The 20,596-nt window shown below is 37.2% G+C and overlaps 1 protein-coding gene across 1 annotated transcript in view; it reads right to left on the bottom strand.

The window, feature by feature from the left end:
- The window catches only part of UNC13C (unc-13 homolog C), a gene marked incomplete at both ends in the record, with an annotated part of 586,714 nt that overhangs the window by 348,192 nt on the left and 217,926 nt on the right, over positions 1 to 20,596 (bottom strand). The window contains 2 exons of the mRNA XM_082853041.1: positions 11,723 to 11,864; positions 12,827 to 13,054. Of these exons, the coding sequence (XP_082709167.1) occupies positions 11,723 to 11,864; positions 12,827 to 13,054 (370 nt within the window). The remainder of the gene's footprint in view (positions 1 to 11,722; positions 11,865 to 12,826; positions 13,055 to 20,596) is intronic.

Raw genomic sequence — 20,596 nt, 5'->3', positions numbered from 1 at the left:
TAATATTTTTTGTAGTGCCAGTCAGAAGGAAAGGAATTCTTTCAGCTTTCATATGTATGGAAAGCCTTTATTTTGTCTTTGTATGTTTTAAACCACTTCATTGTCTTTTTTTGAAGAGTGTTTTCTCTGTGTTTACAACTCTAGTTTGACAGTTTTTCTTACAACAATGAAAAGATGATGCTCCATTGTACTACTGGTTACACCATTTCTGAGGCTATCTTTATTTTTCTTACTCTGTGCATGGTATGCTTTTCTCTCTGGAAGTTTTCATGATTTCCTTTTCTTCACTGGTTTGGAGCAATTTGACTATGTTGTGTTGATGTAATTTTTTCATGTATCTTATGGTTGAGATTCATTGAGCTTCTTGAGCCTATGGGTTTATAATTCTGATCAAATTTGGGAAAAGAAAGTCCGTTATTTCCTCAGATACTTTTTATACCCATCTTCCCTTCTTCTCCTTTAGGGAACTCCGATTAGATGATTTTTGGCTTCTTGAACCAGTCTCAACTGTTCTGTTCTGTATGTTTCATCTCATATTTTTTTATTATTATGTCTGTAAGATAAATAATCTTTTCTTCTGCAATATTTAATCTGCGTCATTCCTATTCAGTGTACTTTCCATTGTACACAATGTATTTTTCATTTCTAGAAGTTCATTTTCAGTCTTTTGTAAAAAATATCTTCAATATCTTCACTTATCTGTTTTCACGTTGGGTTTTTTGTACTGGGTTTTCCCTGGCTCTCTTTGGGTGGTTGTTTTGAATGATTGGCACTACTAAGGGAATGAGATAGTGTGGAAAGGGCACTTACTGCGGTAATAGAAGATGAAGATAAGAGTCTTCGTTCTTTTACTTTCCTTGTTTGGATGAATTCTTTAGCAACAATCTGTTTCCCTCCCTGAGTCTTAGCTTTCTTATTTATAAAATGACAATAACAACAACAACAACAGTAATGGCAATGCTTCGTAAGGTATTTGAGAAGTGTAATACATGTGGTAGCAGTTAAGATATAGTAAATGGTTACACAAATATCAGTGACTATAATTATGATGATACTTTCAGTGATTTGGGTTTTAGATTTTTCTTCCTAGCCATTATATCTCAATAAGGTGATTACTTATCTAGAATTTCTTTTGTCCAATATTATCTTGTTTTATACACCCTTTACACAGAGATAAATGTTCTATTGTCAAGCTCAGCCAGGATGGCGGGACCAAGGAGAACTGTCCATTCTCCCCTAATTTCCTAGCATTGACTCTTTTCCTAGCTGATATGAGTCTCAGCACAGTCTCCCCACCAATTAGAATGAGAACTCTGTATGAGGAAGCAACTATTGTGCATATTTACCTCAATGTCTGTAGCATCTAGGAGAGTGCCTCACACATAAATATTTGTTGAAAGAATTATTTTTCTAAAGAGGGTTGGAGCTGGTACTGACACACACACAAAATGCCCAGGAAGTTGGACTTTACATTGTACAGTTCTAAGTCGGTAGAGATCTGCACATTTCCAATTTGGCTAGGGATAGCACTAGCATGTGAGTCTCCTTTCTCTGCCTTCAAAATGGTTGGTCCACATGTGGGGCACATCCAAGAGGTGGGGGGATGAACCAAATAGAGGATGGCTGGCTATAGTGATTGGGTCTTGAAAATGCTACAAAAATCCAGATGACTGTAAGTACCTTTACTTACATTTTTTATATATATATATATATATATATATATATATATATATATATATATATATATATATATATTCTACTCAGGGGGAATTGGTTCAATCCATAGGCTCAAATTAGACACCAGGAGACCACCCACGACTTGTATGGTTTGTTTCACAAAGAGGAATTGGGCTAACTGCTTAAAAATGCAAAGAAACTGTGAGCACCAGAGGTAGGAAACACAGGACCTTAGTGCTAAGGCTATTATGAACCACATGGAAGCTAACTAATGAAAAGCTATTGATTAGACATCAGGAATCAGACTGGAGTACAGAGCGGGGAGGAAAGAAGGGAGGGGAAGGGACACAAGGAGGGACAGTGACAGATGAGAGGCAGACAGGGAGAGGGAGAGACGGAGAGAGAGAAGAGAAAATATATAATGGAGGGGCAGAGATGGAGAAAAACACATAGAGATAGACAAACATCAGAGAAAAATAGAGAAAATAAATAAGCATAATAATTTCTGCCCTATTGGAGTTCTACTGTTTGGCTTTTCCTGGACTCCTGCAAAGGCTTTCTGTAATACAATTTGTTTCTTCCTAATTCCTTTTCTATGGACCAGTTTAAATGTAGACCCTTTCTTCCCACCAAGAGGGATCGCTACAGAATAGATCCCATTGCCCCAGGAGTTTGCTGTTTGTAATTTAACTGCTCCCTAAAGATCTGGGGGATTTGTTTGAATTCTAGTTGATCCTCAGTTTAAAACTAAGTAAAGTATATGTTCCTCTGTATCTCAGCCTATAGAATATCAAGGATCTGTCCTGATCCAAAATTTTATGGTTTGTTGACTATAAATCAATTCTTTTTGGTGGCCCTAAGTTCATACTTCATTGAATTCTGTCCAGACCTCTTTCCATACACCTTCCTCTCCTTACTAACCCTTAAGTTCTGGTATGAATTATTCATGAAGTAGGTGCTAGTCTATTGGCTCTGCTGTATATGGATGAGTAATGGCTCAACCTTGTTTACTAAGTTAAAGGCAGTACTGGTTATTATATCCCCCTGTTGCCAGGCATATTCACAATGTAGACAATGGTAAGTAAACAAATTTGTAAGCCCGTGAAGTGTGACTCAACTCCTTCTTGCTTTAGACAATCGTGGGACTATCTTCTTGACAAATGACTTCCTGATGCATCATTGTAAGCTAGCTCAGACGACTGAGGAAATGCTCCCATCCCACATAGCCCAGGAAAGGCCTCCGCTAGTAATCCAGGCAATAAATCAAATCCTTGATTACATTCAGGCTGTCGTTTTAAAATATTAACCTGCCATGCTCTGAAGACATTTTTATTTAACTGTAGTATTTAAATGTTATCTCCTATGGAGCGGAGTTTATGCTTAATTGATACTCAGCCCTGGGCTGAGCAGCACATGGCACAGTGGAGAGCCTTGGGCCTGAGGCCCTCGGTGTGCCACCGCATCTGGGTAGCTGTGAGTGCAACATGGGTGGCATATGCTTCAAAGGGCCAAGACAATCAAACCTCTACAAATAACAGCATTATGAATTTTGGGTGCTTATGTGTTAAAAGAGCTTTCATGTACACTACCTCCTAACAATAACTTCATTGAGTCAAGGTGGGGAATACTTTTTGTGCACAATGCCCACTGTGAAACTGAGATTCAAAGAGGTTGAGGGGTTTCCTGGAGGTCAAGAAGCATGCTGGATCCAGAACCGTTCTGGAACTCAGGTTTGTAAACTTGAAGGCCAGAGAGCTTTTGGGTGTAACATGAAATTACTCAAGTCAGTACTTTCCGTGGACCCAGTACAGTGCTTTGCATATAAAGGACACTCAGGAAATGAGGGTGGAATTTAACTGCTAACCCACAAAGCAAGTGAAGCTGGTTGTTCAGTCAATACATGCGTAGAATGTTTAAACCCCACTGCTGTGCCTATTCAACACCACCATGAATAAATGAGGGCGTGTCCACACTCCTACCACAGGCAATGTATTGACTAGACTCTCTGTTATTAAAATAACTCTTTACTCCAATGGTTAATATTGACACCAATCTAAAAAAGATAGCCAATACGTACCAGCTACTGCCCCTCCAGGAGGGAATCAGCATATTTTGTTTTTATTTCCTATGTTAGCAAAAGTGAGGCACCAAAGATCAACTGTAGAGTTCTCTAGAAAGCATAGTATCAACACATATATAAAATTTAAGTCTTCTAACTACAAAATGTCTTATTCAAATCGGCAGACTATACTTCCATTTTCTCTCTAGAACCCACTGGGAGAGACTGACTCCTTTTCCTCCTGAGGGAATGGTTTATGATAAGCATAACCATTTCTTTAATTATAGCACAGGAAAATAAAATCGGGTCATAATTAATTATGAAATGATCGAATCCATAACTTACTAGGATCCAAGAGCAAAGATAAGGAGCACCTTAGATTTACACAACACTATATCAATTTCAAAGTGCTTTCATATAGATTAGTGTAATTAATTTTCATGTGATATTTTAAAAATAACACGTTTACAACCCCTCCTACCCCACATTTCTGCAAGGGCTTAATTGGTCATGTCTCTGTTCTCTGTAAACACTGTCCAGAGTGCCACATTCTAGAATCACACATCCTTAGTCTTTTGAAGATTAAAATTTCAAACTTCTTTTTTTTAACCCATGGCAAGAGAGGTAAAATTAAAATTGAAATTACTTAGCATTAATCTTTTGAGGGCATCAAAGTGCCATTAGTTGGGGAACCATTAGGCTTTCAAACAAAAAAAATTGAAAAATTACTTCATCTGCATTTTTGTCTTACCAGCTTTGTGACTGCCTGCGTGGTTCAGGTCAACTGCACTTTTTCCAGAGGCAGAGTCTGAAGGTGGGGAAAGACACACCTCTTTATTTCTACTTGTATCTTATTTTTGCCTTCACAATAGGGGGCTGCTTTGTAGTCTTGTCTCTACTATAACCTGTCTAAGCTTTGATTTTCTCATCAGTAAGATGAGGGAGTTGGATAAAACCATGTCTCAAAACTTCGCCCAGTTTCAATTCTCTAAATTCTTCTTTCAGCAGTACTTCCTTCCTACAGCACCTTGTTCATCAGACTCCTCTTGGCCTCACTATCCAGGTTGGAACCTTTTCGGTATGAAAGTATTACTGCCATTTCTGCTCTAAGTCCTGACTCTCGGCACAAAGGATGTGATCATGTTATTAACGCTAATAATTATAAAAATACAACTGCCATTTTGAATATGCTTAACAAGTGACAAAAGCTCTATATACATTATCTCAACAAATATATCAGTCCTGGGAAGTATGTATTATCCCATTTTCTCCATATTAGAAAAGCTAAAGCTCAGAATTGAAGCAAGTTGCCCAAAATGCAAACTAAAGCCATACGATGAATAAGCCGTCCTATTTTCAGAATGTCAGGACACGTTTTTACACTCCGGTTCACAGGGCAGAACTGTCAGGGTAGTGGGAGGTCTGGGTGAGTTCATCTGCGGCATGTACGCATTTTTCAAAATCTGCACATAAATACACTATGAACTCATTTCCTCCTTCCTTATAAAGGAAGACAAGTTTGCAACTATCACACCATTTTCATGCTCAAATGAAATCATGGACAGGTAGATTCAAAATAGTATTTCTAGAACCAGTGATATAGAACATCGATAATAAAAATGGAATCTTGGAGTTCAGGTAACTGGCAACAAAATTAATTACTGTTGAAAATTTAGGCATTCATTTTTTTATATTCTAGAAGGAAAATATGGAAAATATTTGTGAGCATGATTTCACTTAAAGCTCATAAATATTTTGTCAGTAAAGTAAAAAATGTGAAAAATATTATATATATATATATAATATGCACAGCCTAGTGCAATAAATTTAAATTGCTTCCTTGAAAAGGATGCTGTTTTAAAAATACATGTATTGTTGGTGCCTCCTATCAAAAGGAAAACAAGTATACAGTAAATTACACGAAAAACTGCCAGTTAGAATACTGATTACTCATGTTTTCAATATCCATTCCAGTACACTCAGCCCATCAACCATGAATCTCTCTAGCCTGTCCAGTGGGAGCAAACACTATTCCTGATGTGACTGAACACTGGGCACTGTCATATCTAATTCTTTTGGGTGGACCTTACCTTGGTCTTGGGAAGTTTCCTCATATGCATGCACTTATCATTGTTCAGCTGATTTGTCAAAGGGGGTCCTTTGCAGGATTATAAAACTAGAATATTTCTACTACTGCATTTCTTTAAATGGATGCTTTATTTCATAGATTGCAACTGAAAACCTATGGGTCACATACCTCCAAAGGTTGTACCTTGTTTGACATGTTCTGTGTTGGCTTTCATACTGTTTTATTTTGTTTTGCTTATCAATTAAATTCAAAGTTCCAGACTTTCTATTCTAGTCAAGAGGGAGTAACCGGGACTAGAGATTCCCCCCACATCAAAAGTCAAGAAGTGAGCGAAATATATAAAACATTGTTTCTCAATATACTGAAGATCTGTCAAAGAAGAACAGTGATTTCAAGGAGGTGAAAAAAATTAACAAGGTGAGCCTTACCATTACTTCAGCTTACTTCCCTGAGGGAGTTTTCAGGCCACCGTGCAAAGAGAGAAAACCCAGGTGGAGTCCACTGGACTCTCTGGGTTGGAACGACACAGTTGAAAATCTGAAAAAGCCAATGTAGCTAGAAGTCACAGGGCATACATACTATCAAAAAGAAGAGAACTGAACAGAAAGAAAGCAACCATCTACTTCAGGCTCATCTTGGGCAATCCGCTGAGTCATAAGTGCACGCATGTGATGAAACTACCCAAAGCCAGGTTAAAAGCCACCCTTGAAAGGATTAGATGTCACAGTGCCCAACACTCACCAAGGCTAGAAATAGTGTTTGTGTCCACTGCACAGACAAGAAAACCTTATCATTCATGAGTCAGTAGGTGGAGGACATGTTAGAGTCTTGCTTCAGTACTGAGGAATAATTAGCCTGAAGTTGAGTGCTATTTCATTCCCACTTAACAAATTTTAAAAAGCAAGACCTACCTAAAGAACTATATGTTTCCATGTAACTTAACTATGTCTCAGAACAGAGCTCAAGAATATTTAGAGGATGCCAAAAGTATCCAGCAACCAACAAAGTAATATTTGCAAAGTCTGTCATTCAATATAAAATTACCAGGCACATGAAGTAGCAGAAAAACACAACACAAAATAAGGGAAAAAAAATTATCAATCAAAACTGACCAAGAATGGACACAAATGTTAGAATTGTCAGTCAAGGGCATCAAAACAATTATTGTAAGTATTGCATGAATCAGAAAGCTAAGTAGACAAAGACAATGTCAGGGGAATGAGAAGACAAGCCACAGACATGGAGAAAGTATTTTCAAAAGGCACATGTGATGAAAGACTATTATCCAAAATATTCAAAGAAATCTTAAAACTCAATAATAATAAACAACTTGATTAAGAAATGGGCCGGGGGGGGGGTTCCCTCGTGGCACAGTGGTTGAGAGTCCGCCTGCCGATATAGGGGACACGGGTTCGTGCCCCGGTCCGGGAAGATCCCACATGCCGCGGAGCGGCTGGGCCCGTGAGCCATGGCCGCTGAGCCTGCGCGAACGGAGCCTGTGCTCCGCAACGGGAGAGGCCACAACAGTGAGAGGCTCACGTACCGCAAAAAAAAAAAAAAAAAAAAAGAAATGGGCCGAAAACCTTAACAGACACCTTACCAAAGATAATGAACAGGATTGCAAATAAGCAAATGAACAGATGTTCCACATGGATCGTCTCAAATGAAAATCAAATTAAAACGAGGTACCATACGCACCTACCAGATCAGTCGAAATTCAAAATACTGACAATGTCAAACGCTAGAGAGGATGTGGAACAAGAAGAACTGTTATTCACTGCTGGGGAGAACACAAAATGGTCCAGACATTATGGAAGACAGTTTGGCCGTTTCTTACAAAACTAAACATACCCTTACCATAGAATCTAGCAATCATACTCCTTGGCATTTACCCTAAGGAGCTGAAAATTTATGTCCACATAAAAACCTGCATATGAATATTTATAGCAGCTTTATTCATAATGGCTAAAACTTGGAAGTAACCAAGATGTTCTTCAGTAGGTGAATGAATAAAAACACTCTAGTACATCAAGGCAATTAAATATTATTCAGTGCTGAAAAAGAAATGAGCTATCAAGCCATGAAAGAAAACACAGAGGAAACTTCAGTGCATATTACTAAATGAAAAAAAAAAGTCTATCTGGAAATGCTACGTACTGTTTGACTCCAACTATATGACGTTTTAGAAAAGGCAAAACTTTGGAGACAGTAAAAAGATCAGTAGTTGCCAAGGATTTGGCGAGGGAAGAGGAATGAATGGATGAAGCGCAGAGGATTTTTAAGGCAGTAAAAGTACTTTGTATGATACCATAATGACGGATACATGTCATTATACATTTGCCCAAACGTATAAAATGTAAAACACTATGAGAAAGGTAATGTCTACTCTGAATTTTGAGTGATTATCTTGTGTCAATGTAGGTTTATCAATTGTAACAATATACCCACATGCTGGTGGGAGATGGTGATAATGGAGGGAGGCTATGCATGCGTGGGGGTGGCAGGTACATGGGAAATCACTACACATTCCTCTCAATTTTCCTATGAACCTCCTCCCCCCCAATAACATCTTAATTTTAAAAATAATTAAGTAGAGATATGGAAGATACAGAGACTCAATTTGAACTCCCTGACATGGAAAATAAATGTCTGAGATGAAAAACACAGTGGCTTGGATTAAGAGTAGATTAGACATTACAGAAGAAAAGGTCAGTGAATTTGAATGCCTAGCAATAGAAATTATCTAAAGTGAAACACAGAGAAAGGAAGGGAGGCAGAGAGAGAGGGAGAGAGAACATAAGCGCATCCGTGGCCTGTGGGACATCTTCAAGAGGCTTAATATATGTGTAAGTGAAATCTCCAGAAGACAGGGACAGAAAGAATATTTAAAGAAACAGTGGCCAAAATTTCCCCAAATTTAAAGAAAACTGCAAACTCACAGGCCCAAGTAGCTCAATAAACCCTAAGCACCAGAAACACAAAGAAAATTACACCATGGCACACTGCAATCAAATTGTACAGGTGAGTAAAGAAAACAAAACCTTAAAAGCAATTATGGGGGGAAAAAGACATGTACAAGGTAGCAAAGAAGACAACAGATTTATCATTGAAAATAAGGAAGCGAGGCAAACACAAAGACAATGGAACAATATCGGCCAAGTAAAGTTTTAAAAATGACATTCGCAATTATATGAGTCTCTCAATAGATGCAGTAAAAGCATTAGACAAAATGCAACATTGATTTCTGATCAAAATTCTTAGCCTACTGGAAGTAGAAGATGGCTGTCTTAACTGGAAAATTTGCATCTGCAATAAGCCCAAAGCTAATATCACAGTTATTCAAGAAAGGAACGTCTTCCATCTAAGATCAGGAACAAGGCCACGATGTCTGCTCTTATCACTTTTACTTGGCATTATTCTGGAAATCTTAGCCAAGGCAATAAAGCAATCAAAATCAGGCTTTCTTTTGTGTGAAAAACGATAAGTCAATTAAAAACTTCACATGAAAATAATTCAAAGGTTCTAAAATAAATAAAATAACTTTGAAAAACAGAAAAAGTTGGAGGGCTAGCACTACCTGATTTTAAGAGTTTATTTATTATAAAGTATAACTAATCAAGACCATGTGGTAGTAGCATATACATGGAGAAAAAGATCAAAATAAAAAATACAGAAACAGAAATAATCTCCACACATATACAGAAAGCAGAATTTTATAAAAGGTGCAAAAGCAGTTTAGTACAGAAAGGATAGTGTTTTCAAAAAATGGTGCAGGAACCACTGGATTTCCATATGTGAAATAAAGAACTTGGGTCTATAACTTATACCACATTAAAAATAATCACATCAAAATGTATCATAGACCAACATGTGAAACATAAAAATATAAAACTTATACAAATAAAAACAAACAAAAATAAAAATGGGCAAAATACTTGGATAGTAAACTAATGAAGACACATGGATAGCACATAAACATATTCTAAGATGCCTGAAATCATTAGTCGTTAGATAAATACAAAATAAAAGCAGTATAAGATAACAAGACACATGTATTAGAATGGCTAAAATCCAAGACTGGCCTGACATTGTAAGGATTTGTGTGACCTGGAATTCCCATACATAGGTGGTGAAAATGTATATAGAATGGTACAAGCACTTAGGAAGAGTCTTAAAAATTAAACATGCTCCTAATATATGTTCCAGCTATTCTAGTCTTAGGTATTTATTCAAGAGAAATGTAAACATATGTCCATATAAGTGCTCTTAACAACTTTATTTTTTAATAGCTAAAAACTATAAACATACCAAATGGCCATTGAAGGTGACTGCATAAACCAACGGTTATATTTTAATACAATGAAATGCTACCTGGCAATAAAAAGAAATAAATTATTGCTAAACCCTACAACATGGATGGATCTCAAAACAGCTATGCTGAGTGGAAAAAAAACACACAAAAGAAGGACGCATGCTGTAAGATCTATTCACATAAAATTGTAGAAATGCAAAAAAAAAAAAAAAAAAAAATTCTATAGCACCATAAAGCCAGCCAGTGATTGCCTGGCATGTGGGGGCAGTCAGGAGGGATGGCTTCAATGGGGCATAAAGAACCTTTCTGGGTTGACAGATATGTTCATTTTCTTGTCTGTGGTGAGAGTTTCATGGGGTATACATATGTCAAAACTTAAATTGTACAGTATGAAGATGCAGACTTTTTTTTCCAATTATACTTCAAAAAAGTTCTTTTTAAACTTTCAAATCTCCAGCTTCTCCTAAGAAACTGGAAATTCTAGCTGCATTGCAGCTGCAGGACTGCATGGCAGTGGAAGCTGTCTCTTTCCCAAGTCACTTGCTCTCAAGTTTCCCACAGTCCTCGTCCCTCCCCTTTTTTGCCCTCATCCTACTTTAGTCACTTAACTTGACTGCCTTAGGAATAAGAATTTATGACTATCAATTGATTTCTTATCTTCTCTTAACAAACAAAGAGATATTAAAATGGTTTCTCCCAGCAGTCTGAAGTAGAAATCATAGAAAGCTCTTAACTTTTTCCATGGTACTCTCTGTTATTGGGTCCCAACTGGTTTTCCACACCCTTTTCTTAACACTCCCTTCATCAGCCAATATACATGTGAAATTCTGTATTTTATATATACTCTTGTCCACATTCCCAAACAAGCTGTATGTGTTGAGTTTGCTTATTTAGCATGTTTATGAGATCCATGTGTAAACTATTAACAAAGAAAGCAGGAGAGAAAAAGAACAGTCTGCCTTTAAACTCACAGTTAGGGCTTTTCATTTCTACCAAATGGTAATTGGAAGTTACCTTATCTCTCTCCAAGAAGGGCTAATAGAAAGAAAAGAACCCTTGACAAAAAATGATTTCTTACTGTTTGGTACAGGATATAAGAGGTTTAAAATAAATGACCTCACAGAAAATGAGAGGTTTTAAAAGTTATCATCAACAATTTCATCAGTACAGGCTGGTGTAGCTGTAATGGGCCAGGTGATGCCCCAAATCTTTCTATTGTCTTTAGTCATCAATCTTCAGATGCCAAGCTATTGCTGAATCAGGCTTGTAAATTCCTTACTAGATTGGGTCAACCCAAGTTACAGATCACGTCATAATCTTTTTTTTTTTCCTCCTGCAAACTCACCTTAGCTGTGCCAACTTTTTTGTTTGTAATATTTTTTTTAATTCACTTGCTTCCCAAGATGAAGAATAAATAATAAATATTATGAGGTTACTGAGTTCATAATATTAGTTTCACTTTTTTATAATTTATGCATAGATACAATTAAAAAATGAGATAATTATTGCTTGCATACTGTGAATGCCTGTCTTAAATTTATCCTGAAATATTTTAATATTTGTAATAGTTTCATTATTTACTTACAAATAAAACTTCTCATCCCATACTGGATTCAAGTTTCCAAAAATGGTTTTAGTTCTTCTTTTGTTCTTTCCGACTTGAACTGTAACATATGGGTCGCTTGACCCTGTTTTGTCTTTTGCCTGCAAGCCTTGTGCAGAAACCACTGAAATAAACCAAATTCAAACTTTTAATATAAAGATTTCCTCAGAAACAAAAAAAATGATAATGAAGGAAACATTTTCTATTTCGTTGTCCCCTTGGTTTGCAATGCAACCCCATTGCTTTCATTTTCATGAGCAACAGGACTTAACAAAATGTTTAAGAAAAGAATGAATCACGGAACACTAAAACCTTCCTTTCATGAATATTTGCTTTTGCCTGCAATGAACAGTAGTGGTATACATACATATGCATATTAGCTATATACTCATATATATCACTGCACCATGTATACATAAATGAGAATGCACATACAATAAGCATATTACCCAATGTAATTCAAAGGTCTGTGATTTAAAATGTATTTATTTATTTATGAATTTACTGTCAGTATTGATCAACTCAACTCAGTAACAGAAGCTTCTTTATTTTACCTTTTGAATACAATATGAGTAAGTTAAAAGGCGTGGTAAATATCAACATGGAACATATGCAGTTGCTGTTACTTACAAGCAACTTCAGAAGTTCAAGTTATTAGACATCACTAAACTCAGACTGCCAAATCAAGGATCAAATGAATGAGGGATACCGATCCAGGAGTATATAAAACAATATTTGTTTTCTCATTAAGAAAAACTGACCGAAGAGATTACTGGCTACTCTTGTCATTTATCAGTGGCAGGCAGCAACAAAGCTAGTCTCTTGTAAACTGCAGGGTACTGATGAGTATATTACAAAATAGAACTTTCTTCCTCTTGAAGCGCTTTTGATTAGAACAAGACATAAACTGAAATGATTTCAACTATCTAGTACACATTTCAGAAATTTGAAGTACCAATTAGACTTCAATATTGACAAGATTGAAAAATTCTACTTATCTTACCTATAACTATTAGTAGCAGTGATTTCTAAGACATATAAAAATCTCAATATGGAATGAAAATTTTTAAAAAGACTTATTTTTACCTGTAATGGTTATTTTTGCTGACCACTTAGATGTCCCGTCCAGTACACTCTGTTTGGCTGCCTTTGTGTACTGTACAAAATCTTCTTTAGAAATCTGAAACATTTCCTGAATTACTTCAAACACCTCTGGCCTGTTTGTCTCCCTGATCTTCATTCTTTCTTTCATGGCTGTAATAATGGTCTGAGTCTTGTCTTCCGCACCATGCTTAGAACTCTTTTCTGCCGCTCCTATAATAGAAAAATCAACGGTGATGTAAATATACATGAAGTTACTTTTTGAGGGACCAAGAGAGGGAGAAAAAAAAAAGGAAGAACATGAGAATGAATGAATGCTTTCATTGTGAGAAGTCAGGGTGGCTTTTTCAAAAAATATCAGGGGAACAAGCTCTATGCTGAGACTAGTCCTTGTGTTACTGGCAAGGAAATGGACCTCCACGATCCCAGTTTTTTCAGTTGTATTACTGAACTGAATCACAGTTGTGCAAATATTTGGTTTGAATTTTTAAAAACAAATTTCAAAACCAAAAGGAGCGCACACAATCGAATCTGTTATATACCACACATTATTTACACACTGAGTAACCAAAACAAAATTGAGAAACAGACTGGATACATACAGCAAATATCACTTGAAAATCAATATTTCAAATACTTGTGTTCATCTAAAGTACCTAATTATTTTTAATTGATGAAATTTATCATAATGAAAAGCTTAAATTTTTCCCTGCAAAATAAATACCACCACTATTTGTTATATTGAAATATAGGGTAAAATTTTACTTGGAGTAAAGTAAAATTTACTTGGAGTAAAAGTAATTCAGCTATTTAAAAAGGATGTGGAAACCGCTGGGCTGGACTACCTCTACCTCATGGACCACAGACTTGAACTCTCATTCTGTGATATGGCCATAGTTTTAACAGGCTGAATTTTCACTTTCCACTCAAAACTCTGTTTTGTTTTCTAAGACATTGTTTTTCCATGATCGGTCTCAACTTTCTGGGCACTTTTGTTTATAACACAAATCCTGGCAATCAAGGATTTCCAAAAGCCAATTCTTGGGTCCCTCACCTTCTCCAACTACCAACCGGATAGTCTTATGTGGCCTCTGGGTTGCTCAGTATTCCACAGGCAAATAGTGGACCCTGATTCCAGCTCTCATGTTTCCTTACTGAGTTTGAAGCAGGAAAGCAAAAGCCCATGTATCAGGGTCTATAGGAACTGTCGCTGCTGAAACCAAACACTTTTTGGTACAGAAGCAACTGATATATAATGAAAAGAAGAAGAAAACTGTGTCTGTAGGTGGTAATCATTCCAATTTTTATCTCCATTACTGTAAGTACTGCCCAACTTGTATTATATTTTTTGAAATATTGTATTTCTGAAATAAGCATACTAACAGAGTTTAGAGACTGAATGGGATAATTTATCTGTACAGTTCCTATCACAAAGGATAGCCTCAGTAATGTTCTTTGAGACTACTTCTGTGAGTGTTATGCCCAATTTAAGTACAGAAGCTAAGACAAAACACAAAAAATCAACTCTGAACCCTCCTTGTAATAAATTCATCTAAAATTTAACAGCAGTATTTTAGTGAACATCTTCATTTATTTGAAAATAAAACATTTATTTTCTAAAGTAGAAAAAATACATTCATAGTAATCAAGGTATAATTAGAGTACACTAAAAGAGATGAAAAATCTATTGGCAGAAAGAGCGGTTTCCCTGTCTTTACCTTTTTTTTTTTAACCTTTGAGAATTTATACCACATTTAAAAACAATACTAAAAATTAATGTATTCCATTTAAGATATAATTTGAAAGGACATTCTAAGTGTCCTAGTCATCTGTTAAAGCATGCCCTCAAACAGCCACACATTGGTGAACTGTGCACCTTTAAGCAATTAAGCATTTTTGTAATTTGTCAGTAATGGTTTAGCTCCACAGAACATTAATTCTTACATGGTAAAATTAGCTTAGGCTACACTATAGAGTTACAACTCCCCAAAAGGCTATTTTACTTCAAAGTATTGGAATATTCATTAAAAAGAAAGAACAGCAGTGCCTTGAAAAAGTCACCTTACAAGATTCAAAGTGCCTCAAAAGTTTGGTTTGTAAAGGTCATTCTAAGAATGCTCAAAAATGTTGACTTCCCCCAGATTTCTAAACAACTATTACTGTTGTGGCTATTATGCCCTCAAAGCTCTAGAAAAGTGTGTTAAAGTTCCCAAGAGTTAAATGTAGTTTGGATTATTTTTCTAAATTCAGGAAGAGCCAGCTGACTGCCATCCACATGATAAATGTTCATTCTAGTAATAACTACCAAATTCAAGGCTGGAATGTCAAGAGATTTTTCTTCCTAAGAAACCAAATCTCTACTTAAAAACTGCCGCTTGAATTCTTTTAAGGAATTAACTAGGAAAGCTTGACAATTAGCTTTGAAATCATTCACCAATGCTTTTGATGTTGGAGTAGAATATCTACTAAATATGTACAGACAACATACAGACCCATAAATTGTGAAATCGCCAATGTAGGAGAGCAAGTTAATAGAGACTTATGTTTGAGCCTTTTAACTGTTATTTCTAGAAAAGATATATAGCTTTTTTTAAGTTCTACTTTTATATTTTTGATCTGAAGAAAGTGATTCAAAGTAGATCTATTTAGTTCAGGGATACAAGACAAATTTATATTTTTTGTAACTCATCTACAATGACTTTTCATTGCCCTGTTATTTATTGAACCTATATATCTCATCTTATTTCTCTAATGGTAGTACGTCAACCAGAGATCAACAATAAAAGAGATCAAGAGATATTACACAGTGAAAGCACTTGGTAGAGTAATACATACTTTACCAAGTGCTTTCACTGTGTAATATCTCTTTTGATCTCCTTTATTGTTGATCTCTGGTGACATATTACTGTATTTCAATGAAGCTGCTAGAATGCAGACAAAGAGAATGGACTTGAGGATACGGGGGTAGGAGAGGGTAAGCTGGGAGGAAGTGAGAGAGTAGCACTGACATATATACACTACCAAATGTAAAATAGCTAGTAGGAAGCAACTGCATAGCACAGGGAGATCAGCTACGTGCTTTGTGACCCCCTAGACCGATGGGATAGGGAGGGTGGGAGGGACGCTCAAGAGGGAGGGGATATGGGGATATATGTGTACGTATAGCTGATTCACTTTGTTATAAAGCAGAAACTAACACACCACTGTAAAGCAATTATACTCCACCAAAGATGTTAAAAAAAAAAATCAGGCTCTGAATCATAAAAAAAAAAAAAAAGAAAAGAGTAATACATTATCCAAATGGAATGCATCTTTGTTACTTTTAAAATCACTTAGGGACTTCCCTGGTGGCGCAGTGGTTAAGAATCCGCCTGCCAATGCAGGTGTCACGGGTTTGAGCCCTGGTCGGGAAGATCCCACATGCTGCAGAGCAACTAAGCCTGTGCGCCACAACTACTGAAGCCTGCGTGCCTAGAGCCCGCGAGCCAAAACTACTGAAGCCTGCGTGCCTAGAGCCCGTGCTCCGCAACCTGAGAAGCCACTGCAATGAGAAGCCTGCGCACCACAACGAAGAGCAGCCCCCCGCTTGCTGCAACTAGAGGAAGCCTGTGTACGTTGACAAAGACCCGAAGCAACCAAAAATAAAAAAATAAATTTAAAAATAAATAAATAAAAGCACTTAATTTACAGATTAATACAATTATGCACAGCAAAACTGCAAGAGATTTCAACCTTAGAAAGAGGCAGACTTATCCCACATAGCTCCCTTCCACCTAATTTAATGGAACAGCCAATTAATTAGAAACCTTCATTTTCTTTAATTTTTATTCATTACCCAAAGCATCTAAATTGCACATAAAAGTCACAGTTTCACCACTTTTACATGGCAACTTACAATTTCAGTTTTCCTTCCAAATAATTATCTATATGCATGTAACAAATGTATGATTCCACCGTGGTCTCAGTCTCTTCTCTTTCCTATTTTTCTGAACAGCTGTTGTAAAACATTTCTACTCTTTTCAAGTCACCTACCACCGCCATTACTCTCCATTCTCAGCATATGATTTTATCTCTTCCTTAACAGAAATGCAGGCTTTCTAAATTCAGTGGTCACTTTTTCTCCCCTCCCCCATGGAAAAAAGCTGAACAACAAAAGCCAAACTTGATTTATAGCATTAACAGATTTCTGTGGTGTAAATACTCCTAGCATGGCTGATTTCAAGGAACTGCCTCACAGAATTCTTCAATATTTATCAACCAACACTGACACAACTACCTGAATATATATATATATATACACACACACACACACACACACACACACACACACACTACTCTTCAAGGCCAACCACAAGTAAAGGTGTATTCCAAGTATCTAACACATCGCTTGGAAAATAGGATACACTCAATAAATAGAGAAGATAAAATGTTTATTGGGGGAATCTAAAAAAAACAATATATTTGAGTATTTAATTGGCTCTGGGTTTAGTTTAATGTGCTATAAACTTCTTGCACACTGTGACCACAAGGCCAAAATCCTGGAAGAAACAAGAATGAATTCTATCTAAAATGATAAACATGCTGTGGAATATATTTTATGAAGAGACAAAATACACCTGGCCCTTGGCTTCAGATTTGGGATTTTCAGAAAACAAATGGGTGCCCACCATTATAAAACAGAATTTGGTTGGCATATATACTTCATGAATTTAATAACATAAAGCAAGGGCATAAATCCAATTATAAATGCAAAAAAAAACAAGACAATCACTTTTTTTATTTTTTGCGATACGCGGGCCTCTCACTGTTGTGGCCTCTCTCGTTGCGGAGCACAGGCTCCGGACATGCAGGCTGAGCGTTCATGGCTCACGGGCCCAGCCGCTCCGCGGCATGTGGGATCTTCTTGGACCGGGGCACGAACCCGCGTCCCCTGCATCGGCAGGCGGACTCTCAACCACTGCGCCACCAGGGAAGCCCAAGACAATCACTTTTAAATAAGGTAAGAGAGCATAGTGCTCATGGTGCTCTGGATATAGAACACCACAGCCTTGTGTGTGAATCCTGATTTGCCACTTACTAACCATTTGAACTTGTGCTAGTTAATTCCTCTGTAAGCCTTAGTTTCTTCATCTGAGAAACACAAGGAAATAATAGTAGTGTCTTCCTTTACAGGGTCATTGTAAGGATTAAATGAGATAATGCATATAGTTTCAATAATAATAATTGAATAAGTGTAGGGATCTCAGAATGTCCAAGAGGTGAAGTTATAAGCATTTGTTAATGAATTTCACATTAACAAGGAATTTTAGGGTTCTGAGCTTCATAATTACTTGCCCTGTGAAGCAACTCCTTGAAAACTTTTCCCTGGACAGTGCCATGCTCAGTGCCTGCCACAGGCTAAATGCTTTATAGCTATTTACTAGATGGGAGTCAATGAAGTGCTTGAAGATAAAAGACAACAGAGTTCAAAGAGACTGTAGAAGATAATAATAACAATAATGATAATAATAATTTATTATTAACATCCATTAACCCTTACCTGTGTTTGAGGCTGGTGAACCCAGAGGTAGCAGGTGGTTAATAAACCTGGAAAGCACACTCAGGGTCTGATATTGAGGCACGTGTCTCCCTAAGAGTGTCTAGTATGAGAAACTTTATTGCTTTTCTTTTCTTTTTTTTTTTTTACCAGTAAAACCATGTAGGCGGACCTACTTTTGACACTTCTGCTTTTCTTTCCCACGAAATCATGTAGGTGGGCATGTAGTTGGTGCTCGCTACCCTTTGCCTTTAGTTGCTTTACAACCAAGATAATCTTAACCCTCCTCTTTTAATATACCTTCAATCTTTCAAGGAACAGCCCCAGACTCCCCCGTCTTCAAGACAGCCGCCTCCTTTTTCTTGTAAGATCAAAGCAGCACACTCCACACGATTTCTCACAAACAACAAAGGACTGATGATTAACAGGCGGGTAACCGGAGGAGCACAGATCGAGCAGAGCATCATCTCCCACCCCTGTAGGTGGGGAATGTGGGCAGGGAGCCTCCTTTGGAGGAACTGCCACCTTCTATCAAGTGACTTCACTGTCAGTAAGCCTACAGCCCCAAACAAAGAAAAGCAACCTTTCCTCTCCTCTGCTTCCACTATATCAACCATACCAGATTCGATCATCCCATTTTTAGTAAATGCAAACTTTTAGAAAAAGTTTAGAAACGCCCCCCACAAAATCAGGAATACACTCCCACAATTCTTTGTCAAAACTCCATCTCATGAGTGTTATCTATATACTCACTTCCCCAAGGTTCCCCAGTCATTTCAGAGTCCAGAACTATCTGTAAGCTCTAAGGGAACAAATTAATTGTAAAAAAAGGTGGAGGGGCAACTTCAAAAACATTTTTACTATGCAAAGAAAAAAGAAGGAAGCAAGGGAGAGATTGGAAGAGGAAAGATCTTTTTGGTCTCACCAGTGTTAGTTATATAGATTTCTTCATATCCTTTTCAAAAAAAAGAAAGAAAAAAGATAACAAAGAAAAAATTAAACTTAGGATTTCTTTCTTTTTCTCTTTTTTTAAAATAGCCTCTGACACCTGTGAATTCGGCTGACACATCTGGTTCACACTGTGGCTGGAAGCTGGCCTGGTGCTCACCACTAGGCACTAATGCTTTCCAGCTGGGTATAAGGACTCTCATAGGACACCATCCTCACACATGGTCCCTCTTAAAGCAAGACAAACAAGGCCACTCTCTAATTTTTTCTAAGCACAGATGAAAACCAGGTCACTGTGTAACCACAAAATACCAAACATCCCTCTCCTAATATGAGTGACTACTGCTTCTTTACTAAGTACAGCTACTAGCCTCACTCTACTTTCCTCGTAGATTTTTTTTTTTAATGTACACAATCACAGAATTGTCCTCACTTCAAGGCAAACCTGATCAAGAGAAATCCTCTGCTTTTTTAATGCCCTCTTACTGAGATGCCCTGTGGTTCACCCTGGTGTGCATTCTCCATGAAGTGATGGGGAATAAACTGAACTTTTAAAACCATAGGTGTGTTCCTGGTGGTCTTTAGCTGGAGGGCATTGACAGGTATTATTAATTTCACATATATGGAAAATGGTGCTCAGAGAGGTTTTAAAAAACTCTACTAGTGACAGGATTAGAAGCCAGATCTTTCTCAAGTAGTTCAGGAGTATGAAAAAAACGTATATAGATAGACAGGTAGCCTTCGCTTAGGTTACATAGAATATGTCTGTGACATTATGTAAGGCATGCTCACCCTTTTTGTGCCCCGAGTCCCCTATCCCAAAACCTGAAAATGCTCCATTATAAGGTTATTCCTTTGGGTTAAGGAACTGACCATTGTACTAAGCTAACTTAACCATTGATTCCACTTTTAGCCAAATTAACTTATCAAATCATTTCCTCTTTAGTATTGAAAAGTCAGTGTAGTGAGTGAGTTGTGATTGGAGACGGTGGACTGAGGGTATACCCCGAGCTTGGTGGGTTGGTCATAGAGGGAGGCCTTGAGGAGTCATGATCGGGAGCGCTGGGAAGCCAAGGTCTGGGCAGCACAGAATGTCTAAAAGACAGGGAGGGGGGAAAGCACTGGAGATAAAATTTAACAACTTTCCATTTTGCCCCTAGGGTCCACTTTGCACATTTCTTTACACATTAGGAGAGATCACTAGGCTGGGAGTTCAGAGACCTTAGTTGTAACCCTACCTATGTTACCATTTGATTCTTTTTGACAAGATA

The sequence above is a fragment of the Leucopleurus acutus genome, assembly GCF_964270905.1.
Source record: "Leucopleurus acutus genome assembly, chromosome: 1".
NCBI lineage: Eukaryota > Metazoa > Chordata > Mammalia > Artiodactyla > Delphinidae > Leucopleurus > Leucopleurus acutus.
Note: the sequence above shows the minus strand (reverse complement) of the source record. Positions and strands in the feature narration are given on the sequence as shown.